Below are 25,007 nucleotides of genomic sequence, written 5' to 3'. Positions count from 1 at the left end.
AAGGTAATAGTAATACAGAAGTACAGGTAAAAAGCATGGTATTTGAGAGTAGAATTTAGTAAAAATACAAAAGCAGAAGTTATAAAAAATGAGTAATATTTACAAATATGTTAGTTCCTACAAATGCAAAAACAGAAATTAAAACCAGAAGTATATATTTTCATATATATTTGTTTCTACTGAAGAAATATAACAGTAGGGGCAAGGAATACATGGGTTGTATGTGGATGATTTAATAAGGAAATGATCTAAGGCAAGGTGGAAATGTTAGGAGAAGAAGAGAGTGGAGGAGGAGGTGAGGAGGTAGATAGTTTAGAGTGGGGTGGAAAAGGAGGGATGGAGGGAGTATGAGAAAAAGTTGAGTTACTAAGGGAGTTTATGTAGGATGGGAGCAGGAACATTCCCAATGGGATGTTAGGTGTGAATGAAGCAAGGTTTTAAGGAGGAGAGGCTGCCAGTGGTACGGAAAATAGGTAACAGGGAGTTCCAGAGGTGTGCTAAGGAGGACAGTAGATATTTCCCAGGTGGGCGGGCAGGTTTGTGCAATTCAGTCAGATCCTGGATATTGGATCTTAGGAGTCTATCGGGTAAGTGTATTTTAAGGGTTGGAGGCAAGGGAGGGGCAGAGTAAGGGACTAAAGATACGTTTGTGAGCATGGGTGAGTTGAATGTAGGTAAGATAATTGGGCAACTCTAGCCAGTTCAGTTTGTGAAGGGCAATACAGTGATTGGTGGAGGATCTGTAACCTGTGGCAAACTTGGAAATTTTGTTGTAACAGGGGGAGAGTTTTGTCTTGAGGGAAGATTGTAGGTTAGTAAGGAGTGGGGCACCATATAGGAGAGAAGGGATGAGGTATGTGGTAGAGAGAACAAACTTGGTAGAGGGAGAGAGGTAGTGATTGTGGCTGTAGAGCATACCAAGTTTCTGATGAGTTTTTTTTATATTTATTTGTAGGCGGGTATCAAACTTAAGCTGATCATCAATGAAAACACCTAGAAGTTTTGCGCTGGATACTATATCGAGAGGTGTATTATTCTGACTGGTGATGGAGAATGAGTTTTTGTCTATGGTGGTGGTTTTAGAAGGGGTAAATATAAGTTTAGTTTTTGATGCATTGAGTGCTAGGTGGTTATCTGACATCCATTGTTCAGAAGAGAAAGGTATCTTGGGTTAATTTTATGAGGGTGGAAGTGGCAAAACAGGTGATTGTTGAATTGTCCGCGTATTGGATAAGCGTTGCATTAGGGATGGTATGGTGGAAGTCATTTATGAAAATATTGAGCAGTAGGTGACCTAGTATGGAACCCTGGGGTACACCTGTGGGAGTACTGAAGAATAGTGAGGTGATTTTTTTTTTTCCATTTGATTGCTTGTTGCTTATTAGAGAGGTAACTGGTAAACCAGTTGATAGAGGAGAGAGATAGATTTAGTTTAGAGAGTTTAGTTAGGAAAAAGTTGTGAGAGATAGTATCGAAGGCCTTTTAAAGGTCTAGGAGGGAGGGTAGACACAATACAGCCGGAGTCACGGACTTTGTTAGCAGTTTTGAGGAAGGAGAGGAGAGCAGTCGTAGTGCTGTGGCCAGGCCTGAATCCATGTTGTGTGGGAGTTAGCAGGTGGTTATCTATGAGACAGGGTAAAAGTTGTAGGTGGATACATTTTTCAAGAAGTTTAGAGATGGGTATAAGACGGCAATAGGTCAAATATTAGGATATTGTTATTGTTGCCCCCTTTGTGAAGGGGAATAATAAAGGGCTTTTTCCAAAGTTGGGGTACATAGCCTTTTTGGATTGACTGATTTATTAGAATGCAGATGGGGAAGGGAATGGCTTCTGCAGCTGTCTTTAGAAAGTATTGTTTTTACTTGTTACTGATAGCTGTACTTTAGCATTAGGAGGCACCCTTTCTTTATTTTCTTTAGAAAGTAGGAAGGAATATTATCAGGGCCGTTGGTGCATGGTTTCAAGTTCTGAATACATTTTTTTATAGTAGATGTAAGGATGAGTTTCATAGAGAAGGGAGGAGGTTGAGAGGTGGAAATACTTGAGGAGGAAGAGATAGGGGAAGGTAGAGGTGAGGATGTAGGATTATTACTGAAAGATGATGTTAGTTTTGGTTGTAGAATCATTGAAGAAAGAGTTTAAATTGGGTGGCTAAATCCATGTCGGAGACATTTGGATCTGGGCAGGGGTTTTCTTTTCTACCTGGATTAAAGAGAGAGGTGATTCCATCCCAGACTATTTTAAAGTTTGTCTTGTGGTTATTTTGGAGTATCGAGAAATGGGATTTGCGGTCTGATATAATAAGTTTTTTAACTTTGTTACGAAATATTTTGTATTCATTAAAGGTGATGGGAATTTTATTTTTCTGGTGGTGTTTCCAAGCATTGTCTCAGAGATGCATGACAGCTAAGGTATCTCTGGTTAACCAAGGGATGGAGTTACTTTTAATTCTTTTTGTTTTCAGGGGGCAAAGGTGTCTAAAAGGTTTACGAATATTGTATTGAAGTGTGTAACGGCATTTTCTAAGGAGAGAGTTTTTAGTGGGCTCCAGTTTATATGTTTTAGTGAGTTTGAGAAGATATTGGGGTTGATGTTTTTTTAGGGAGCATGTGGATATATAGGTATGAGATAGCTGTAAGGAGGAGGAAAGGCAATGAGCAAAAGTGGGAAAGTGATCACTGAGAGAGTCAGGGAGGGTACCACTATCAGAGATGTAATGAGGGTCAGAGACCAGAATCCAGTCAAGGGTGCTTCCAGAGGAGTAGTACTTGGAAGGTTTGGTTGTGGAATTGATTAGCCGAGAGAAGTTGTAGAGGTTTATGTTTAGGGAGTTTGTAGGAGATTAAATGGTGGTCAAGTTAATGTTTACATCACCCAGGATTATACTCTCATTGGTAATGAATATCTTTGAGGATTGGGACATTGTCTCCGGGAGAGATATAGAAGGTGACTATACATATAAGTTTGAATATTTACCTGAAGTAGGGCCGGAATTAGTTCAACATTAGCGAATTGGGGATAGGTTTACTGTAAGGAATAATGGAGAGGAAGGATGAGTAGAGGAGAGCGACTCCACCACCTTTTTTATGTGTTCTGTCTTTTCTAATGGTACAGTAGTTGGGTGGTATTATTTCAGAGTCTTTTATATGGGGTTTCAGCCAAGTTTTGGAGATGGACAGAATATCTGTCTGATTGTGGAGAAGCCAGGTGTGGATGTTAGGGATTTTGTTACATATACATTGAGTGTTTAGTGCTGAAAAAAGGAGGGATTTTCCTGTTGGGGGGGGGGGTAAGGGGGAGAGGGGCTGAGGGGCTGGGGTTAGGGTGCATATCACCAGAGAGAAGGATGGTAATAAGTTGGCAAATATGAAAAAAGAGGTATTTAGACTGCTTAGTATCTAGTTTGAGGGTTATGTGTTTTGTGGAAGCAGAGCTGATTAGGGTGGGAGTAGAGTGTCTGTGGGTAGGTAAATGTTTGTAGGGGAAAAGTAGACAGTTATTGAAGTATAGGTAGGGGGATATGAAAGTTGAGTGTACGTGTTGTATGAGGAGTGAACTTGTATGAAAAGGGGGAGAGTAACTGGTATTAAGATATCTTGTGCAATAGTTTAGATAGGATAAGGTGAGAAGAAGTATTTGAGTTATAAATGAGGCAGGTTTTGTAAGCATAGTGGTTATTTAGAATTTGAGCTGAAGGGGAATATTGAGTTTAGTGGGTAGTGGAGTGGGCTGTACCAAGTATGGTTAGATTTTGTGGAGTGGTGAGGGGGTGGGATAAATTAGCAGGGGTGGGGCGGAAGAAATTATTATGGGCAGGGGTTGGGATGAGTCTATTGGTGTATGAGGGAGTGGGTGTGGTTTTGTGACTATAAGTGTAGAGGTAGTGGGGGTGGGTGAGATTTGGGGGCAGGTTAGCGGAGCGTAGTGACCCCACAGGGCAAACAGAATGGGTAGAGCCAAGGAGAAGGAAGAAGACTAGCTAGCAAAAACTTATTAGTGAAGCAGAGAGCAAGCTCAAAGGTAAGGAGGCACAGGGATAAGGAACTGGGTCACTATATGTATAAGGTAGAGAGAAGCAGAAAATTCATAGAGGTTTGGAACTAAAATAGGCCAGTAGTAGAGTAACTGAACTATTACTGTACTACTTAGCATAAACTGGAAAGGTTCGCTATAATAAGATGCTGCCACCTAGTGGCCAGACTGAGTAACTACAAGGATAAGCCACAAGCACTCAAGAGGAGTGGGAAGGAGCCTGGAGAGTAAAAGGGAGACTAAAGTACATGGTAGGCTACTAGTGAACGCACACTGAGTTAATATACAACAGTAGAAAGGTACAAGATATTTTTCACAATAGGGTACATACACGTTGTAGTTAGTTCTTGGGGGAGGCAGAATGGTTACAGAAAGCACTGCAGAATCCCCTTAGATGGTTCTTTCAAGGGCAGGAGGCCAAGGTATTATGTAGAACAGTGGGAGACACCTGGGGTGGTTGAGACGCAGCAATAGCAAGCTGTAAAAGAAAGGAACAAATAAACAATTATTCCTCTCCACTATGAGATTTAAACTTTGGAAACCTTAACTCTGACCCTCATTGAACCTAATTCTTCCTGCGTCATAAAATGCCTCTCCTGGAAAACCTTGTTTTTACTTGCTGTAGTGTCAGCCAAAAGAATGTCCAAATTATATGCTGTCTCCTGCAAAACACTCTGTTTTTTCATAAAGACAGTCTCACTCAGAGCTAACCTTCATTTTTGCATAAGGTCACTTCAAAATCAGCCTTCAGTCAGAATATTCAGCTTCCATTGTATTTTTGCCAATTGTACCAGTCAAAGAGAGTATTTACTTCAATCCGTGGATGCTCAGAGACAGCTTTGCTTTTATCTACATTGTACTAAAGATCTCCAGAAGGACAATTAGTTATTTGTCTCGGACTCCTCTTCTGCATTGGGTTCCAAGATGTCAAAGTTTATGCTGTCCATATAGCAGTCAGATTAGATTACACACATTTATTCCATCAACAAAAACATTTTACTGTCATTGTCTAAGGTGCATTTTACAGGGTCAGTAGCAAATTCCACATCCTTTAAAAAAGTAGATGATATTTTTGCTGCAGCAATATTGTCAACAGTGTAAGCAATGCATGCATTTATCAAACATTATAAGCTGGAATTAATATCAAGGTCCAGATCATCGTTTGGATCTGCCATCAACAAAGTTATGCAGTCATGATGCCACACAGATATACCTAGCAGGTGGGGATTCTGTCCCTTCAATTAAGGTAAACAGGGGATAAGGAAAAGTATGGAAATTATGTAATAACTATAACACTTAATCTTCATTATCCCACTCTGTTCAGCTGCACATTCCACCTCCAAATTGTCACTACCTGGCTGCTAGACAGACCTGCTGGACCTACGCCTGAAGCCCATATCCAATTATTTTCCACTTTTTCTTCTGATCACCAATATACCTTGCTTTAAGGGCTAAACTTGATTTGAAGGCTAAGAGGACACGAGTGCACAGTGGGAAATGGGAGGAGTTCAAGCTCTGCCATGAGCTTAAATAGCTATAGGCTCAAATCCCCTCTGAGGGTAGATATCTCATTAGTTTAGTTAGGCAGAGTGGGATAACAAAGATGCATTCTTTTGGTAAGTGCATAACTTTATTCTTATGGTTTTGTTTTTTTGTATTGGCACAGATTCTGATTGTCAGCTTTTTTCAGTCATTTGAAGTTACTGTTTTACCTATAGGCTTTTCAAATGAGAAACACCAATGTCTTTTTCTCTCATTCTTCCATGTTCCTTCCTTGTAGTTTGGGGTTTTACACTGATCTTTTTACTTGCCTACTTCTATTGTAGTTGTCAGCAACTTTTGACACCAAGCAGGTTCCTGGTGTTGGAACTTCAGAGAGCACGGAAGGAATTGGTGTTATCTGGTCTTTTTCACTCTGCTGCAGTGGAAAATATCATTTGGGAGGTGGAGATGGGTGCCTTACATAAGCCTTGTTGATTTATCCTTTAAGCTAGATGTTGTCCTGTATTTTTGAGGTAAAGGCTTTCTTACCCTTCATGCCGTGGTGCCATACTACTAAGCTGCTGTTACCTGGGGCTTAGCTCTTCGTGATTAGTGCTTTTAAGAACTGTGATGCTGTAGAACTGTCCTGTTGTTCTGGTGACATCTTTGGCTGCTGACTTTCTGTGATGTGAGTACTATTTGTGATTTTAGTTGATAGCAATGCCACTGCAGCATGCCCATTATACTAAAATATTAAAAAAGTGAGTTGTTGAGCTGTATTTTCAGGGAATTTCTCTGGATGTGTTACAAGTTTGTAATTTTCTGTCCTTATTCCTTTAATGGCAGGGTCATTCTTCATGATTTCTAGGGTATATAAAACCGGAAACTATGAGGCTGGTACACCTACTTATATCTGTGCTGGTTACTGCATTGAACAAAGTGGGGAAGCACATGCTTTAAACAGGAGTTTCATATCAGAGAGAACTAGCTACAGTGAAGGCTTTTGGGAAGAAGTACCCACAGTTAGGTACAGATTTACTCAAGGATTACTGTGTATGACTCAGTTCGATTTGGGAGACAAGTACTATTAAGTACTTGTAAAGGGTAGCAAGAACTTTTTCAAGTCTGCTTGCTTAAAGGTATATATGGATAGGATTTTTATGGTTCTTTTTACTGCTTGCATAGTATTGTTCCTGTATTCCTGTGATCCATAACAGATGACCTGTCGTTCTTTCCCTACGTTAACTAATCTAAGGGAAGCAAAGATGTTTTTGTTGCTTCACAATGTTTTTATATTAATAAGACTGTGTTTACTAAATGAGCTATGTAACTGTATGTAAGCAATGTAGTACTGAATTCTGCTTTTTGTGGCTCACTAAACAAGGCAGTATGGTACAGACATCTAATGATTGTCATCATACCAGCAATTTTTTATACCTGCACATTGTTTTTCTATTTCTTTTTCTGTATTGTTTAAGCTTCTATAACAATAATGTAAGCGCCTTTTCTTGGTCATGCTTTGAGTATTCTTGATGAAAAAAAAGCATGGCAAACTATAGATAAGTCCTTAAAATCCACATTTTTTAACTTAAATGTGTGTGATTTAATAAACATGGATTTTAAGGACTTGCCTATTTTGTTGACCTTAGCATGGATACAAGGAGTATTCAAGGTGTTGTGCATACATTGCTGATGTTTATTATGCAATAACCAGAAAACTGTAACCAAAAACACAACTTGGGGAAAAAGTGCATGATTTTCCCATTGTGTTATAACAACTAAGCAAGAAAAATTATTAGTGTTTTCAGGTAAAGCAGAATTTACAATTGCTCCAGTAGAGAATAAAGCTTTTCTTGGCTACATTGTTTTTGAAAATGAAGAATAGGTCTGTAAAAACACACTGTGTAATTATGAATTGCTTTTAAGCCACACTGAACACTACATGTTAGGCTGAAAGTTTTGTACAGTTTCCGCTGTCCTTGTGACTCTATCTTTTGTTGTTTGATCTTGTAGGCCTGGCATGCTTGGGCTGTGATGAACTTTGAAGCTGTGCTTCACTACAAACACCAGAACCAAGCCAGAGAAGAGAAGAATAAACAGCGTCACGCCAGTGGTACCAGCATCAGTGGTGAAGCCAGCAACAGTGAGAGCGAGGAGGCAGACAGCAGTGAAATCAGCCCAGTCCCTTCTCCTATGCAGAAGAAAGTCAGTGAGGCAAGTTAAAGCTAGCTACTCAGAAGTAAAAAAAAAATAATTGTGTTCCATATCATGTTTCTGCATTATGTGAGTTTCTGTGGAAGAAGGTAGAGAATTCTTAAAGAGCTTTAGTTTATACCTTTTACCAGTCCACAAAAACTTAACCATTTAGTGTGTGGAGACTCTGATTGTCGAGTCCCAAAAAGTGGCAACTGAATGACTGAAAATCTGGAATTACAGGTACTAAATCTGATATTACTGTTTCTTGGAATATTCCTTTGTCTCCGTTGTTATTATAGCAAGCACTGAACAGAAACAGACTTAACACCATCTAGGTTTGAGTTAATATCTTTATTTCTGTTAAGCCACAGTAAGCATTAACCAATTGACTTTAAATGCTCTTTCGAGGCTTAATTATCTTTTGCAACACAGATGCTTTTGTCTCTCTTATTGTAAAGCTATTGTTGGACTGATGTCCTTGCCCAACTGCCAATCCGCCTTCCATCTCCTGCTTCTGCCAATGAAGTTTCCTCAAAAAATCTCTTCTCCCCTTCAGTCAGTCTCTTTGTTTGTTTGTAGAGCGGTGTCCACATTCTGGAACTCTTGCAGCAGCACCCTGCTGCCGATGTAAAAAGTATAGGGCAATGAAGAACAGTATGGAAAGGTAAGCCTATGTTGTCTGTATTCTGGAACTCTTGCAGCAGCACTATGCTGCCCATGAAGAAAACTGTAGAGCAGTCTTGAAAGGTAAGCCTATGGATGCCAGGAATCTATACCACTGTGCCCAACATGCATTATGCTAACACTTTGCACTTTACATTTTCTATACATATATATATGTACACATATATACATACACATATACATATATGTATATATGTATGCAAATAGACATAAATGTGTTATATACAGCAGTACACATATATATAGTACGGTGTTTAAACGCTTTACATAAATCAGTTTGCTTACATAAAGCAGTTTACTGCAACAATTCCTCCTTTTTTATTTAAACAACAAAAAATAAAATTAAACCATTTTATTAAAACAGTTAGGCAGAACCTCAAAACTGTGTTAACTTTTCTTTATTTATATTTGTTTCGTTAAACGTTTTTGTTACACAAAGCGTTATGCATGTAAAAACAATACCAGTTAGAAAAATAATGATACCTGCATAGTTTCTTCCAATGTCATTGGTACAGATTTAAAAGCTACTCTTTCTCATGCTGTTGGAATTGGAGTACATACCCAACATTTTGTTGCATTATTAATTCTGCATATGCCATCTGCATTACTGTGAACATGTTAAAGTCAGGTACACAATTTTGCTGTCTTTTTAGCCTACTGACTTAAATCTTGTTTGATTACAATTTTTGAAATAGCTCCTATGTACACAAACATTAAAATTAATGAAGCATTCTTTTTCCATATCTTTTCCTTGCTGGCTTTACTACATACTAACTCTTCTTTGTCTGTTTCTTCCTTTTCTTTCTTTGATGGAATGGCATTCCAAACCAGTAGATGGATATCTGAAAAACAGGTGACAATCTGTTATCTCTCTGCCTTTTTGTCCTTATTTCAGTTATTAATTTACACTGATCTTTGTGCACTAGAATGCTTTGTTTACCCTTTTTATGGCCCTTGCCAGTTACTTTCCCCTGGTCCTGACCTGTTGAAATTTTTTACTAAAACCTTTTCCCCTACCGACAGTTTTTCTTCTTTTTGGCTGTATTGATACTTTGGACCGCAGGTAAAAAGCTTGTTTTGTTGCTGTTCCATCACACACCTCTTGTATGTTCTTTAACCATTGTTGATGCTTTGCTACTTCTAACAATAGTCTCTCCGTACTTACTTCAGGATCAAATGGAAAAGTTAGAGGCATTTGTGTCCCTGTCATGATCTCCAATGGTGAAATTCCTGTCTTATTATTTGGAGTACCCCTAATGCCCATCAAAATAGCAGGTAAATGAGAAACCCAGTTGTTTCCCTTTTCCATGTACATTGCTTTAGTCTCTCCTTTATTGTGCAATTCATTCTTTCCAGCATACCATTGGATTGTGGATGATAGGAAACATAAAACCTTTTCTGAATGCCTAAAAGATTACTTAACTCCTTTAATGTTTTTCTGATTAACTGTGGACCATTGTCCAACTCTATATCTCTTGGCCATCCTCACTGTACAAAAATGTTTTTCCAAAGCGGTTCTACTTTAGCTGTTGTCATCTTGGTTGGAATAGCTTCCACTCATTTTGAAAAAACATCTTCTACAACCAGTGGATATCTGTAACCCACCCACCCCCCTCCCAGAGGTCCTCCATAATCAATTTGAATGGCATACCGTGGATTGTCTGCTGTTAGAACTCTGTGCATCTGCGGTTTTCTTGTTTTGGGGATTTGTTTGTAAACATATCAGACATTCAACCTGTACTACCTGACACAACCTTATAGCTTTGGGTGCCAGTATTTTTCCTTTACCACCTTCCATAGCTTGTCCTTTTCCTATGTGCCTCAATAGTTGGTGATTGAACCTTACAAGCTGTTTCACCAAGCCATAAGGGACATAAGGTAACTCTGCTCCCTTTAAGGACTGGTATACATAATATTGCTTTGTTCCTGTACCATTACTTATTAGCTTGCATTGTTTCGATTGTTCCTCAATTCGTTTTTCTTTTTGTACCTCACTCAAATCTGCCTGTAGTGCATCATATCCTGCTACACTTTTATTTATTGCTACCTCTGAGAACTGTAGTTCACACTCTGTCTCCTAAGGATATAGTGGGTAACCCATTTCTGCTGCTTGTTTGGCTTTTGCATCCACTAAACCATTACCCTGTGCATCCACATTGTTTTATTTTTGATGTGCTTTTTCTTTTAAAATGCTGAAGTGCCCCTGAAGATTATTTTTGTATAATATCCCACATATCTTTTAAAACCTGAGCACGCTTTAAAGGTTTTCCTACACTAACGTCAAATCCTATTCTTGCCCATTGTGGCCATGTTTAACCTTAACGAATTTACTACATATGCACTGTCACTATAAATGTTAACTGGATTGTAGTCCTGCAGTACACATTTTACTGCTTCTAACTCAGCTGTTTGAGCCGACATGTGACCTGGTAATTTAATGAATACTTCTCAATGCCCCTTCTTTGGGTCTACAGTTGCGAAACCTGTACGATATTTTCCATTTTTCCAGAATCTTGCCCCATCTACATAGTCAGTGGGTATTCTGGAATCAAACTCGGGCTTTAGTGGAAACCTTTCTGGTTTTCCAGAACTTTCCATGTAGTTGTGTTCTTTTCCCTACATAATTTGCTAGCTTTGACAGATATGTATCTGACACTTCAGTGTGAATCTTTTTTGTATTACGTGTGAGTAGCCATTTTGAGAATACCGTTTGACTCATCCCTTCCATTATTTTTTCCATTTCTGTCATATACAATAAAGTTTTAAATTTTAACCGACTGATGTGGGGTTTGAACTATCACATTTGAAAACATCATCAAATGTTCAGTTTGCTTTAATTCCCCAGTAAATTGCCAGCAGTTGCTGTATGTAGGGATGATATCCCTTTTCCACCGGAGTGAGTTTCCTACTACAACGTGTAACTGGTCTTAATTTGTACTCCATTCCTGGAGACATTCCTAATAGCCACACCTATAGTAAACCTACAGATATGGTTTCGGGACCTGCTGCTGCTTGCAAAAAAAAAGTAACCTTGCTATTTGGAGCTATCAACTCTGTAGCCTGTGCTAACTTTTGAGTCAACATTTTGAAAGCCTCTCCTTATATGGACCCCCATTGCAATGTTGTGGAAGTTTTTTGTTCCGCTAACATCCTGTACAGTGGTGCTGCCACTGCTGTATAATCCGCAATAAATTCTGTTGTAATTCATGATTCTCATAAATTTGTATAAATCTGCCACTGTCAAAGGCATTGGTAAACCTACTTTTTCTTTTATCCTCTCTTTACAAGGCGTCTTGCCTGTAGGTGTTATTATAGTTCCCAAAAATTTTACTTCTTGCCTCATGAACTGTATTTTTGACATGCTTACTTTGAATCCTACTTCTTGTTATGCCCATAGCACCTTCTTTAAATGCTGTAATGCTTCTCAGCTTTTTCCATCTATATCAAAATGTCATAAATGTAATGAATTCCATTGTCTGGCAGCTTTATTTTTTGTAACACCTGTCCCAGGATTTGATGAAAAGTCACTGGGCTGTTTTGAAACCCTTGAGGGTAACCATGTCATCACATTCAAAAGTGAATGCAAACTTTTGCCACTCCTTTTCCTGCAATGGAACAGCAAAAAATCTATTTGCTAAATCAATAACTGAAAACCACTTACTAGTGAGTTTAATTCTTGCTGACAGTTCTGGAACCCCAGGTATCAAATGAGCCCTTGGGATTGTGCAGTCATTTACCTTCCTAAGATCCAGGACAAGTCTGTAGCTGCCATTACTCTTTAATGCTGGCCATACAGGGGAATTTGTTGGACTATGTCCCTTTTTAATAATGCCTACCTGCTTCCATTCTTGAATGCGGTTCCTCATGTCATTTTGAGCCTCTGTTGGAATTGGGTACTGTTTTTGGAAAGGCGGAATAAAATCATTTGGACTACCCACCACTATGCCCTCTTTTAGCTTACCACAATCTATTTTGGATTTCGCCCATAAATCCTGAAAAGTGTTTTCCAACTTTTCCCACATTTCCTTTTGCTCATCCAAGATTTCCACCTCAATTCTTTCCTTTTTGTCTGTCTGATCTACTTCTGTTACCACACATTGTGCATATTCAATCTCCTCCATTCCCTGCACTGGTCTCCATAGAATGCTGTAGAGAATAATATAGCTATTCCCAGCTTTCATAATATATACATCCATAAAATAGTTATACCACAGCTAGGGTGCAACAAAAAGGTTGCCTTGAATGGTTCTCCATCCTCTTCAAATCTAATGTAAACTGGTTGACTACTGACAGCTACTACGGAGTTTCCATTGAATCCCAAAATAACTGTTTTCTTTTGGTGATTTATTTTCAACCTTCTATTTGTTACTGAGACTGCCATTTTTGGTGTCTACCAGAATGTTTTGCCTCAGTATCCCCTCTACCCATAGGGTAACCAGTGGTCTCCCATCACCACCCAGAGTAAGAGAGACTAACCAGGTGATGTGGGCCAGGGTGGGGGCACACCTCTATTCTGTCCCTCATAAGGGTGGGTTTGACATTAAACTTGTCGTTGAATGCACCAAATGAACTGCCTCTGCTTTTAGTTGTTGCTCATCTTCATTGGCAACATATACAATTCTATTTATTTCTCTCAAAATATTTTCTGACTTTTTACTTTCTGGATTGTATGGTGGATCCCTTATCACACACACTGCTGTGCATACATTCCCTCTGCTATCTGTTTGTGACTTTCTATAACTTTTCCTTTTGGGATTATAGTTGTTGTTGTGTCTTTTGGCTTTTCCCAGTTAGGGGTCACCACAGCGGAACTCCGGTCCGCTAATGATTGGCAGTAGATTTTTACGTGACGAGTTGCCAGCTCTGACGCACGACCTTCAACGAAGGTACGCCCATTTACGCATGCCTCCATGAAGAAGATGCTATAGCTGAGAATCGAACCGCACAGCGTCTTACTGTGAGGCAACATCGATACCACAGCACCACCACCGCATATGATTCTTATTCTCATGTGTCTTGTTCTGCTGGATATACCCCCTTTTCTTTTAGTTTACTCTTCCATTTTTTTATAATGTTAGCAATCCTGTTTTGCATGTCCTATCTTCTTGCAGAAAAAACAGGTTATTTCCTTACTTTCTCTTTCTACCTGAGGAGGGGCCAATGCTGTTCTTCCCCCTTTTTGGGCAACACTTCACCTTCTTCCTCACCCTCACCCCACTACATGTACCTCATTCTACTCTTTCTCATCTTCCTTAGTACAAAAATGTTTTGCACTGTACAATGCTTACCATCCATTTCCACTCCCTTCATCAATCTGGTCACCACTTCATCCAGTGTTTTGGAGCCTTCCTCATTAATACACTTAATGTGGTCTGTTACTCCTTTAACCTGTTCTAGAAAACTGTGAATTACTTGCTTCTGGGCTGCATCATCTTCCATCTGCTGATCTATTTTGTCATGTACTATCTGATAAGCCATTTTTAAGTGTTCTGCTTGCTTTATCGGTCTATGATATAATTAGATTAAAATTATGCATTAACTTGTTTGTTAATGGTTGTCTCTGCATGTATGCCAGTAAAACTGATCTCATTTTCTGAAGAGGTGTAGATACATCTAAGCATTTTGTCTGTATATATGTAGTGAAACGCTTAGGGATGAAAACCCGGAAACATTTTTCCAAAGGCTCTGACCAATGTGTACCACCCATATGTGTAACACTTTTTTCAAAAGCCACCATGTTGTAGAAAATTCCCTTTTTCTCATTCCACTGTAGGATTACCTGTAGTAACCTAGACTGTTGATATAACTCAGTCAGTGTATTTGCTAAGTTTACATCTTCTGAGTTAATGTGGGATGTACTTCTAAGTTGTACCTGCAATTCTTGTATTTGTTGCAGTAACTTTGTATTTGCTTTATTGCAGTTCTGTTTATCCATAACTGCCTGTACTCTAAACCTTCTCTCCATCCTAATGTCATCCTCTGCCATTTTAACTGTACTTTTATGGCAGTGATTTCACCCCCCCCCTTTCTGTATTCTTTCCTGCAAAGATTGTAATGCAGTTTGTAAAGTAGTTAGAAGAAACTGTGTAGCCTCAGTGTACTGCCTAAGCTCTGCATCATATTTCTGCAGTTTTCCTTAAAGCTTTGTGTCAGCTTATTTAACTTTGTTACTGTGTCACCTGTTTTCCTTTCACCTTTAGCTGCCTCTCTGACCATTGCAAACAGTACTTTTCAAATAAAGGGAGTTAAAATCGGAGCCTGAAAATCCTTATATTGTGTGTTACATCCCTCAATATCTCTCAGTGGTTTAGTTACTGGCATCGTGAAAACTGCAGCATCTGGTTGTGTTTCTGGTAACTGCATGCTATCCTGACATTTCTGACAGATAATCTTAAGTATATCAACACATTCCTGACAGTATAACGTAGTGGTACTATTACACTTTAGACATGTAGGTAGTGATTTTGATTTTTGTACATATTGATCAAAGCCTACCACAGTCTTAGCAAAACATGCAAAAGCAACTTTATGTTTAAAAAACTCAGCATTTTACTCCATTTATATCATACCATTTCATTAAAAAGTCCTATACATCTTTGTAATTTAACTTAACATCTATACTGACTACATGTGGGCTCTCTATGCTTAACTGTTTGAGCATCCATGTTGTGACAGAAAAAGGCTTACAGCGAGCTGTTAACAGTCACCAGGTGATCAAGTTGAAAACTGAAAAATGCTGCCAAGTCTTTATCGGATAATTCGGTGATCGCTGAAGAGTAGTTGCTTCAAATGACGTCTCGTTCACCCTTTTCGTCTGGAAGAATATCGAACCGGCACTACTTCATTGAACAATATGTTGAACTGGATGTTGACATCAACATTTAAAATGTACGAGTATTTTAAAGATTTACTATCGACTTCAAAACTTTGCAAGTGCATAGTTCGAAACTGTTTTGGCTTGCCACTGTTAAAGCAGCAAGCACCAGAATAGAAACAGACTTGCACCATGTAGGCTTGAGTCGATATATTTATTTCATTTAAGCCACAATAAGCATTAAACGACTGACTTTAAAATACTCTCTGTCAAGATTTAATTATCTTTTACAACACATATGCTTAGAGTCTCTTATTGTAAAGCTGTTGTTGGGCCGATGTCCTTGCCCAGATGCCCAACTGACAACCTGCCTTCGTCTCCTGCTTCTGTTGAAGAAGTTTCCTCAGAAAATCTCTTCTCCTCTTCAGTTAGTCTCTTCACTTACTTATAAAGTGGTGTCTGCATTCTGGAACTCTCGCAGTAGCACTGTGCTGCCCATGAAGAAAAGTGCAGAGCAGTATAGAACAATCTGGAAAAGTAAGCCAATGGATGCCAAGAATCTGTACCACTGTGCCCAACATGCAGTTTTCTAACACTTTACATTATAATAATAAATATATTATATACAACCGTACACACACACACACACACACACACACACACACACACACACACACACATGTATATAAAAAAACAGTATTTATACTAACACTTTACATAAATCATTTTGCTTGCGTAAAACAGATCACTCTAACTTCTGTGGCATGGCAAAATAGTAGAACAATATTTTCTGTTGTCCCATATTTTTGGTCTTATTTCAGTATGTCAAAACTCAGCAATCCTAGTGTGTGTTTCATTAGGGAGCCCTAAAAAAGTTAACACAAGACTAACTGCTAAGTGATAGTGCTGTTGAAAGTTAATTTCATAAATAAGGTAATAGGGAATTACAGGGTATCTCCTCAGGGTTCCTATTATTTAAGCGAATGCTTAAAGTTGCGAATGCTGTTTCGTCAGATGTGTTCACGCGAAATGGCAAAATTCCGAAAGCACGTAACAGTGCATGTTAAGATGTTCATCGTGTTACACTGCTGCAGTCATTACACTTGGATTATCCTGCCTTCAGGCGGTTCCCCAGTCGGCCTGAGTTCCAAAGTCTTGGTCCGGCATTGGTTGCTGTCGCCTCCTCCCTGACGTCAGTGTGACAGGGGTATATAAGATGCAGCCGACGCCATTTTCTTCAGTTTTTCTTGCCGCACGGTGCCCGAAGCAAAAGCAGCTCTCAAGTGCCAGTCTGCCATCTCCTGAGATTTTCATTCCGAATCCAGAACCGAAGTTTTCTACAAAACTAAGTACCCTGTTGGGGAAACTTTTTCTTGCCTCAGACCGATGTCAGTAAAAGTTAATAACTGTATTTCTTGTGGGAAGCTGATACCTCATAAGGATTTCCATTCCTATTGTATCCCATGCCTAGGCCCTGACCACGACGTCACTGGTTGTCGGTTTTGTGCTAGGTTTAACAAGTGCACTATTAAACGTCGGTTTGATTTTGCCCGACATTATTTTGGTAGAAAATTCAATTATACCATGCCATCGGAACTTCCGACGACCGGAATACACAAAAAGCACAAAGACAAGGATAGGCATCAGAGGCCCAAAACTTACGAAGCCTCTTCTAGGCCAGTCGCCGGTTTTCAGCGAGGCGCCTTCGCAGCCCCTGACGACCGCTTCTGTAGAACCACAAGCCGCCTCTGACTCCCACGTGGAGATGGCTGGGCCTTCGGATGCACAAGTTCTTCAGCCTACCGAAATTAACCTTTCAGAGGGATCCGCAGTAGCTGAGCAAACCACAGCTACAGAGGGTGTCTTCAGACCTACTCAGTTAAGCATTAAACCCTGAGCTAAGTCTAAGCCTCCTTTAAAGTCAAAGAAACAAATACAGCATTTTCCAGGACAGGCCTCCATGGCTAAGAAACAAATGCTCAAAATGGCCGAAGACCTAATCACTCTGATCAGGGGGTCCCATCCCCCTCCTGATAAAAGGCCTAGACAGGATGCAGACTATAACTCATCTGACCAGGTGTCCATCTCTTCTGATTCATCCTCAGACCTAGGATACTCTTTACCCCTTTATGAGGATTCTGATGCTGAGGAATCAATTCCATCAGCCTCACTGCCTGAGGACTACTCCTTTGGGGAAACACTACATAGCATGAGGGAGCAATTTCCACTGGGATGGCCAGGATTATTCAGAATCCAAGAAAAGGCTCAGAGACTTCCTTTTATTACCTCAACACAGACCCCTTGCTATTCTGCCAGTGTTAGATATTGTGGATGATGTGTATACTGAATCCAGCTTAAATCCTAATTCCTTACCTCCAACCCCTGTTAAACCTGACAGATACTACAGAGTCCCTGACTCACATAAATTTCTGTATAAAAGCCCTGTAGCTGACCTTGAAACTATTTTTCAGGGACCCAAAGGAGTTAAGGCCTCATCAGCCAAGAATCCAGTTCCCTCTGACAGAGATTCCAGAGCATTAGACAGATGGGGAAAGAAAGTATATACGTCTGCAACTTTAGCAATGAGAGCCTTAAATTGCTAGTTTCACATGCTAAAATATCAGCAATTTTTACTGTCTCAGTTAAAACAAAAAATGCTTCCAGAATCAGATCCTCCTAATTTTAAAGAAATGCAGGATTTATTGCATGCAGCTGAACAAGTGGGAAAGCATACTTTGCAATGTGGTTTTGATTCTCTAGAGGCCTCCTGCAGAGCAGCAGTTAAAGGCTCTGTCATTAGAAGACATGCTTGGTTAAAAGAACATACGTTACCAGATCTTGTTAAAGCAAAATTATTGAATGCACCTTTGCAGCAGGATGTGTTATTTGGAGTTAAGGCAGAAGAGGTATTAAAGAAAATGGAGGATAAGGCAAAATCTATCCAAACGGTGAAGGATTTCTTACAGGTTCAGCCTCCTAGATTTAGCAGAAACTGGCCAACTAAGAATTGGTCCTTTCCAATTACAGAAAGACCTCAAAGGGGAAGATACAGACGTCCAAGAGGTAGAGGTCAAACACAAGGTCCTTACAGGCCTCGACAGTGGGTTGCATCTGGCCAGAAAGAAGGGGAAGACAGGCCCCAACCATATAAAAAGCAGCTCCAATGACTTCCCACTACAGCTGCCAAACAAATCCTTCTTGGCAGCCCCCTTGGGAGGAAAACTGGCACTCTTCTACCACAATTGGCAAATGATCACCAAAGACAAATGGGTACTCAACATTGTATTTCAAGGTTACAGGTTCCACTTTCACACTCTGCCAAGGTTAAAAGGAATGCCAAATCTGCCACCAAATCAATGGGCAGAGGCTCAAAAACAAATTACAGCACTCATGGATATGAGAGCTATTCAGAAGGTACCATCACGGGAGCAAGGACAAGGATTTTACTCAAGACTCTTTCTGGTACCCAGAAAGGACAAAGCCTGGAGGCCCATTCTGGATCTTTCATCTCTAAACACTTACCTGGATGTTCCGAAATTCAAAATGTTGACATTACAGCAGCTTCTTCCCATGCTGGGCAAGAAAGCTTGGCTCTTGACTTTGGACCTCAAAGAGGCATACCTGCATGTCCCTATCAGACAAAACTGCAGAAGATACCTCAGATTCATAGCTGGTTCAATGCACTACCAATTCTCTGCACTGCCCTTTGGCTTATCTACTGCGCCCAGGGTCTTCACAAAGTGCTTGGCACCAGTAATTGCATTTTGCAGACAGAAAGAAATTCAAATTTATCCGTACCTGGACAACTGCCTGATTCAAGCAGAGAGCAAGGACATTCTTCTAAAGCATCTGGCATTTGTAAAAAAGTTATTAAGTTGCCTGGGGTACACAGTAAACGAAAATAAATCAAAACTAGTGCCCTCACAAGAGATTATATTTCTGGGTGCCAGCTTGAATACAACGGCCCAGATGGCTTATCTCACGCCAGACAAACAAGGACAACTGACTCAATACTTTCAATTGATGGCAACAAAAACCCAACTCCCTGCAAGAAAAATTCTGCAGGCCTTGGGTTACATGGCATCCTCCATACTACTAATTCCATATGCCAGACTGCATATGAGGAAACTACAGTGGTACCTAAAGAATGTATGGTCTCAACACTGTCAAAGTTTGGAAACAGTTATACCACTAATCCCTTGCCTTCAACAGGAGTTTCAGTGGTGGGCTCAAGCTTGTCACCTCAACAAGGGACAGCCTTTTACACAACCCACAGCCAGGCAAACACTGACAACAGATACATCGGATTATGCCTGGGGAGCACACATGGCAGGCAAATGTATTCAGGGCACGTGGCCCGCAGAACAAAGGCATCTTCACATCAATCAAAAAGAGATGCTAACTGTACAAAATGTGCTTATAGCTTTCACGGGCCTGCTGCATCCAGGACAACTACTACTAAAGACAGACAACACCACAGTTATGTGGTACATAAACAAGCAAGAGGGCACTCACTCCTACCCCTATGCAGACAAGCTATGACCTTGTGGAATACAGCTATAAACCTTCAAGTTCATCTGCAAGCACAGTTCCTGCCAGGAGAGGAAAACTCACTGGCAGACGACTTAAGCAGAAACATCATGGATCCCCACGAATGGGAGTTGAATCCACAAATATTCAGAATGATAACACAGAAATGGTGGAGCCCGAACATAGATCTGTTTGCATCCCCAATAAACTGCCAGCTACAAAAATTCTGCACAAGGAGTTACCATCCACAAGCATGGAAAGTGGATACCCTCTCATTCAGCTGGAAGAACCTACAAGTGTACGCTTTCCCACCACTACCTCTCCTGCCAAAGGTGCTCATAAAAGCCAGGCAGGAAGAGCCAAAGATGATCCTGATTGCACCAGACTGGCCACGCCAGTAATGGTACCCAATTTTAAGGAGCTTAGCACAAGAACCACCCTGGATTTTGCCTCAAATCCCACATCTGCTGACTCAACACAACAAACAAATACTACATAGCCAGCTAAAGACCTTAAACCTAGCTGCATGGAAGATTCCTTAGTCAAGCAAGCAATGCCTCTTTCCAAAGCTGTTATGGATGTCATTATGGAGGCCAGAAGGCCTAGTACCAGGAAAGCCTATTTGGATAAATGGAAGAGATTCTGTGTGTGGAACTAAGCTCACATCCTTGACCCTCTTGTCCCAAACATTCCTCAGATACTACAATACTTAACTGAGATGCCGGACAAAGAACTCTCCTTCTCATCCATCAAGATCCACGCCTCTGCCATCTCTGCTCATTACAACATGGATCCACCAATTTTCTCTAATCCTCTGTTAAAACAGTACCTCAGAGGGGCTAAAACATAAGACCGCCCCATAGAACACCTACTCCAACTTGGGACCTCAACTTTGTTTTGGAGAAGCTAACTTTACCTCCTTTTAAGCCAGCCAACACAGCAGAATTAAAATATATCTCTTGGAAAACTGCTCTGCTCCTGGCAATAACATCAGCACGGAGAGTTTCCGAATTACAGGCACTAATGGCAGTGGAACCTTTCCTCATTTTCCACCAGGACAAGGTGTCTTTAAGAACTAACCCTACTTTTATGCCAAAGGTGGTATTCAGTGTGGCTCTAAACCAAACTATTCACCTGCCAACTTTTTATCCTAAACCACAGAATAAAGGGGAGAGATTACTGCACTCTTTGGACATTCCCAGCCAGTTATGCTTCTACTTGGACAAAACCAAAGCTTTCAGAAAATCTGAGCAATTATTGGTAGCATATGCTGCAGGAGCACAGGGAAAAGCCATTTCAAAACAGACTATTTCAAAATGGATAGGACATTGTATACGTTTCTGCTACACATACCATGGAAAACCTGTACCTAGCAGCTTTAGATCTCACTCCACAGGGGCAACAGCCACTTCAACTGCCTACCTCAGGGGAGTACCTACCAAGGATATTTTGGAAGCAGCAACTTGGAGTTCTGTACATACCTTCACCAAGCATTACCATCTGCCTCTATACTCTAAATACAGAGCTGGCTTCGCCACTGCAGTGCTGCAAGGCCTTATAGCCACCCGTAATGCCTTATAGAACCAGCCACCCTTCCTCAGCTTTGGGAGTTTACCCAAGTGTAATGACTGCAGCATTGTAACACGATGAACATAGTACAGTTTTGTACCTACCATAAATGTAGATGTTCGAGTGTATACACTGCTGCAGTCCAGGTTACCCTCCCTCCTTCCCCTCTTACTGGCTGGTACGTACCTGTCTTCTACCCTTACTACCTATGGGGAGTATTTGCTAGTAGCTGTAAGTTGTTTTTTGCTTTTCTTATGTATGTTTTATTAGCAATTGGAATTGCCTACCTATTTAGAGGCACCTGACATCTGGGGCAAGAAAAACTGAAGAAAATGGTGTCGGCTGCATCTTATATACCCCTGTCGCTCTGACGTCAGGGAGGAGGCGACAGCAACCAACACCGGACCAAGACTTTGGAACTCAGGCCGACTGGGGAACCGCCTGACGGCAGGATAACCCAAGTGTAATGACTGCAGCAGTGTATACACTCGAACATCTACATTTATGGTAGGTACAAAACTGTACTTTGTCTATCTCTCCTTCATTCTTGCTGGTTGGGTTCTGCTGCAAGGCTGTCTTACTGGCTCAGGTCATATATTTTCATTGTTTTATCTGTATTTTTGATAAAACTATTAGGGTTTTTTAGTGTAGATTGTTAGTTGTAGTTACAACCTTTCTCAGTATATCTTTGTTGTACCTATAATTTCTTTCCTGAATCCCTCCCCTTCCCTTCAGAAAACTCATTTTAGTTAGAGAGTTTTCCCCTCCCCTTCACTTTCTTCACATAGGTAGCCGTTTAAATTAGAGGCTAACCCTTTCTTTTTTTCTCTTAAAAAAAAAAAAATAGTATTTACCTAGTTTAGTCTTATTTGTTTGTGGGTAGCATAGAATATTGTTAGTATTTTTTTGTGTGTGGTAACTTTAGTGTGTGTGATAGTTATTATGTCCTATTTTTTGTGTATTGTTCTTAGTGTTCCTTCTTTTCAGGGATGTCCAAGGATACCAAGGTGTCCGGACTCAAGAAGTGTGACTCATGCTGTCAGAAGATGTCTCTGACAGATGGTCACACTTCTTGTGTCTATTGTCTGGGCGCTGTGCACCTGCAGGACTCTTGTTCGGTTTGCCATGCTTTCAGCCCAAGAGTCCTGCAGGAGCGTAGAAATAAGTTAATCCTACGGGGTTTACGTAAGCCCCAGGATTCACCGGCTAAGGCTCAGCCCGTGAAGTCCTCCAAGCCACTTAAATCTTCATCTCCAACTTCGGAGCCGTCATTGGGTGAAGCTGTTCCTTCTGCCTCGGTTCCGGCCGGAACCGATGTGCCTGCCTCCCAGTCGGTCCCGACTCACACTTCGGAGCCATCAGGGAGTCGAAAGAGATCTAGGTCTCCCTCCCTGGAGTCGATACTCTCGGCTCCGAGGTCTCCTCTGCTCCAGTCGGAGCACAGTCATCGGTCCTCCCACTCTTCTCGGTCCTCAAGGCTTTCAGATCACGACGTGGAGAGAGTGGTCAGTAGGCTGTTGAAATCGCAGGCCCTAGCAAAAATGTTGTCCAGCCCCCCTCATCAGGTGTCGGTTCCGTCCATGTCTGTAGTTATTCCTCCTCCGACTCCTCCCTTGATCTCGGAGCCAGAGTTCGTTGGGGTTCGAGTCGTGGAACCGTTGGCACCGATACCTTCTCCTTCGGTTCCGTTGTCTGCACTGATCACTTCCTTGGTACCGTCCTTGGAGGGGTTTGGGCGCCGAGACTCCCTCGTCAGCTCCAAGGGGGCGAGTGGCATCAGACCTTTGTCCGACCCCGTTCTCCCCCTCGGAGCTTCGGCGCAGGTGAGCTTGGCTCCTACATCGGCTTCGGAGCCGTCCCCCTCGGTGCGGAGATGGATTCCGATCTCTTCGGAACCGGAGCCTTCTCGGCATCCGAGCAAGGACACCTTCGAGGTCATGAGGAGTGTGCTGGCCCCTGAGTCAGCCCCCCGATCATCTCCATTGGCTCCTCCCCCTATGGTGCCTGCGTCTGCCTCTGCCCCTCCTCCAGACCCCAAGCGTGGGGAACCAACGCTCCAGGGCACCCCCTTGGGTGTATCTTCCTCTTCCGTGGCCTCCCCTGATCATTCAGAGGAGCCACCTCGTAAGAGGAAATGCCAGAGGAAGCATGTTGACTCCCCTGAGTCTGTCGCATCAGATACCGACTTAGAGGATTCGGAAGGGTCCCCGAGATCCCCCTCTGAAGATGTCTCCTTCTCAGACATCCTTGAGATGCTTAGGCAGTGGGGGAACTGGACTACCCTAAGCCCTTCCGAGGATGAGTCGGTATTCCTGGATGCGTTTGGATCCTGACCTTCCACCTCCTGGGTGTCTCCACCTTTCGACCCACTGATGTCTGTGGTGGCTCGGAAGGCGTGGTCAGCTCCAGACACAGTGGAACCGACCCCCAGAAGACCCGCTAAATTCATAACTGCACCACAGGATAAACAGTTTTTGACCAAAGGTGTTTCCATTGATGCCATGGTGGCAGCGGCGGCCACAAAGAAGGAGTTGGCCGAAACTTCTTCATCTGTCCATCCCCCTAACAAGGAGTCCAGGACGATGGACAGATATGGGAAGCGGATGTTCTCTTCAGCGACCTTTTCCATGAGGTCTCTGAATTATTTGTGCTACTTTACCCGTCTTCAAAGGGATCTCCTTAAAGAGCTTGGAGATACCCTCCAAGATCCATCAGCTGAGGGGGCCCAGGCTAAGGCAGCTTCCCAGTTGGCGACTCTTAATTCAGTGGTGAACTCCTCCATGAGGCTCATTTCTTATGCAGCCGATGGTGCGAGTAGAGCCGCGGTCACGTGCGTTGCCCTAAGGAGGCATGCTTGGATGCGGCTATGTAATTTTGCGGAACCTTTCAGAGCGTCTTTTACCAACACCCCCGTTGATGGTTCCTCTCTTTTTGGATCACAGGTGAAGGACACCCTTACAGGTGTGAGCAGGAAGGCAAGACTCTCTCTGCCGTGGGAGTCCATTTTTCCACTCCTTCCAGACCATACCCCAAGGGTCAGAAGAGTGGAAAGATGGGGTTCCGGAAATCCCAGGGAGCCTTGTCGGACACACGTGGTGAGTTCCCATCCAGGGGCAGAGGAGGGAACAATAATAGATGCCGCCCTTGTGGAAGAGGGGGTCCGCAAAACCAGGGCAGCAGAGAATCCTTCTCTGAGAAGCCCTTCCAGCATCCCTGAAGGGTTGCCCGGCTGCCCACCTCTGGAGGCAGTCAGGGGAAGATTATCGCTGTACCCAAGAGCCTGACAAGACATAACACAAGACAAATGGGTACAGTCTGTTTTATCCGGAGGCTACAGAATTCCCTTTGTTCGCACTCCCTTAGTGTTAAACAAGTCCCTTCCAGATGTTCCACCCAATCTAAGGGATCAAGCAGTTCAAGAAGTTTCAAAACTGCTAAGAAAAAGGCCCATCCAGCAAGTCCCAGCAGACCAGCAAGGATTCGGAATTTACTCAAGGTTCTTTTTGGTACCAAAAAAGACAGGGGACTGGAGACCCATTCTGGATCTCAGCAGACTGAATAGGTCTGTACAAAGAACGAAGTTTTGGATGGTCACTCTACAGTCCATTTTACCCTTTGTGGGTCAGGACAATTGGATGTGCTCTATAGATCTTCAGGATGCGTACTACCACGTCAAAATGGACAGACGCTCCAGAAGAT

At 41.7% G+C, this 25,007-nt stretch overlaps 1 protein-coding gene across 2 annotated transcripts in view; it reads left to right on the top strand.

Moving 5' to 3' along the window:
- MTOR (mechanistic target of rapamycin kinase) overlaps positions 1–25,007 on the top strand; it is a 4,577,509-nt gene that overhangs the window by 3,524,767 nt on the left and 1,027,735 nt on the right. For both annotated transcript variants that reach the window (XM_044063218.1, XM_044063219.1), the window contains exon 39: positions 7,529–7,729. In XM_044063218.1, the coding sequence (XP_043919153.1) occupies positions 7,529–7,729 (201 nt within the window). The remainder of the gene's footprint in view (positions 1–7,528; positions 7,730–25,007) is intronic.

The sequence above is a fragment of the Protopterus annectens genome, chromosome 2.part1, assembly GCF_019279795.1.
Source record: "Protopterus annectens isolate FY-2018-M chromosome 2.part1, PAN1.0, whole genome shotgun sequence".
Lineage (NCBI taxonomy): Eukaryota > Metazoa > Chordata > Ceratodontiformes > Protopteridae > Protopterus > Protopterus annectens.
This window is presented reverse-complemented; position numbering and strand designations above follow the sequence as displayed.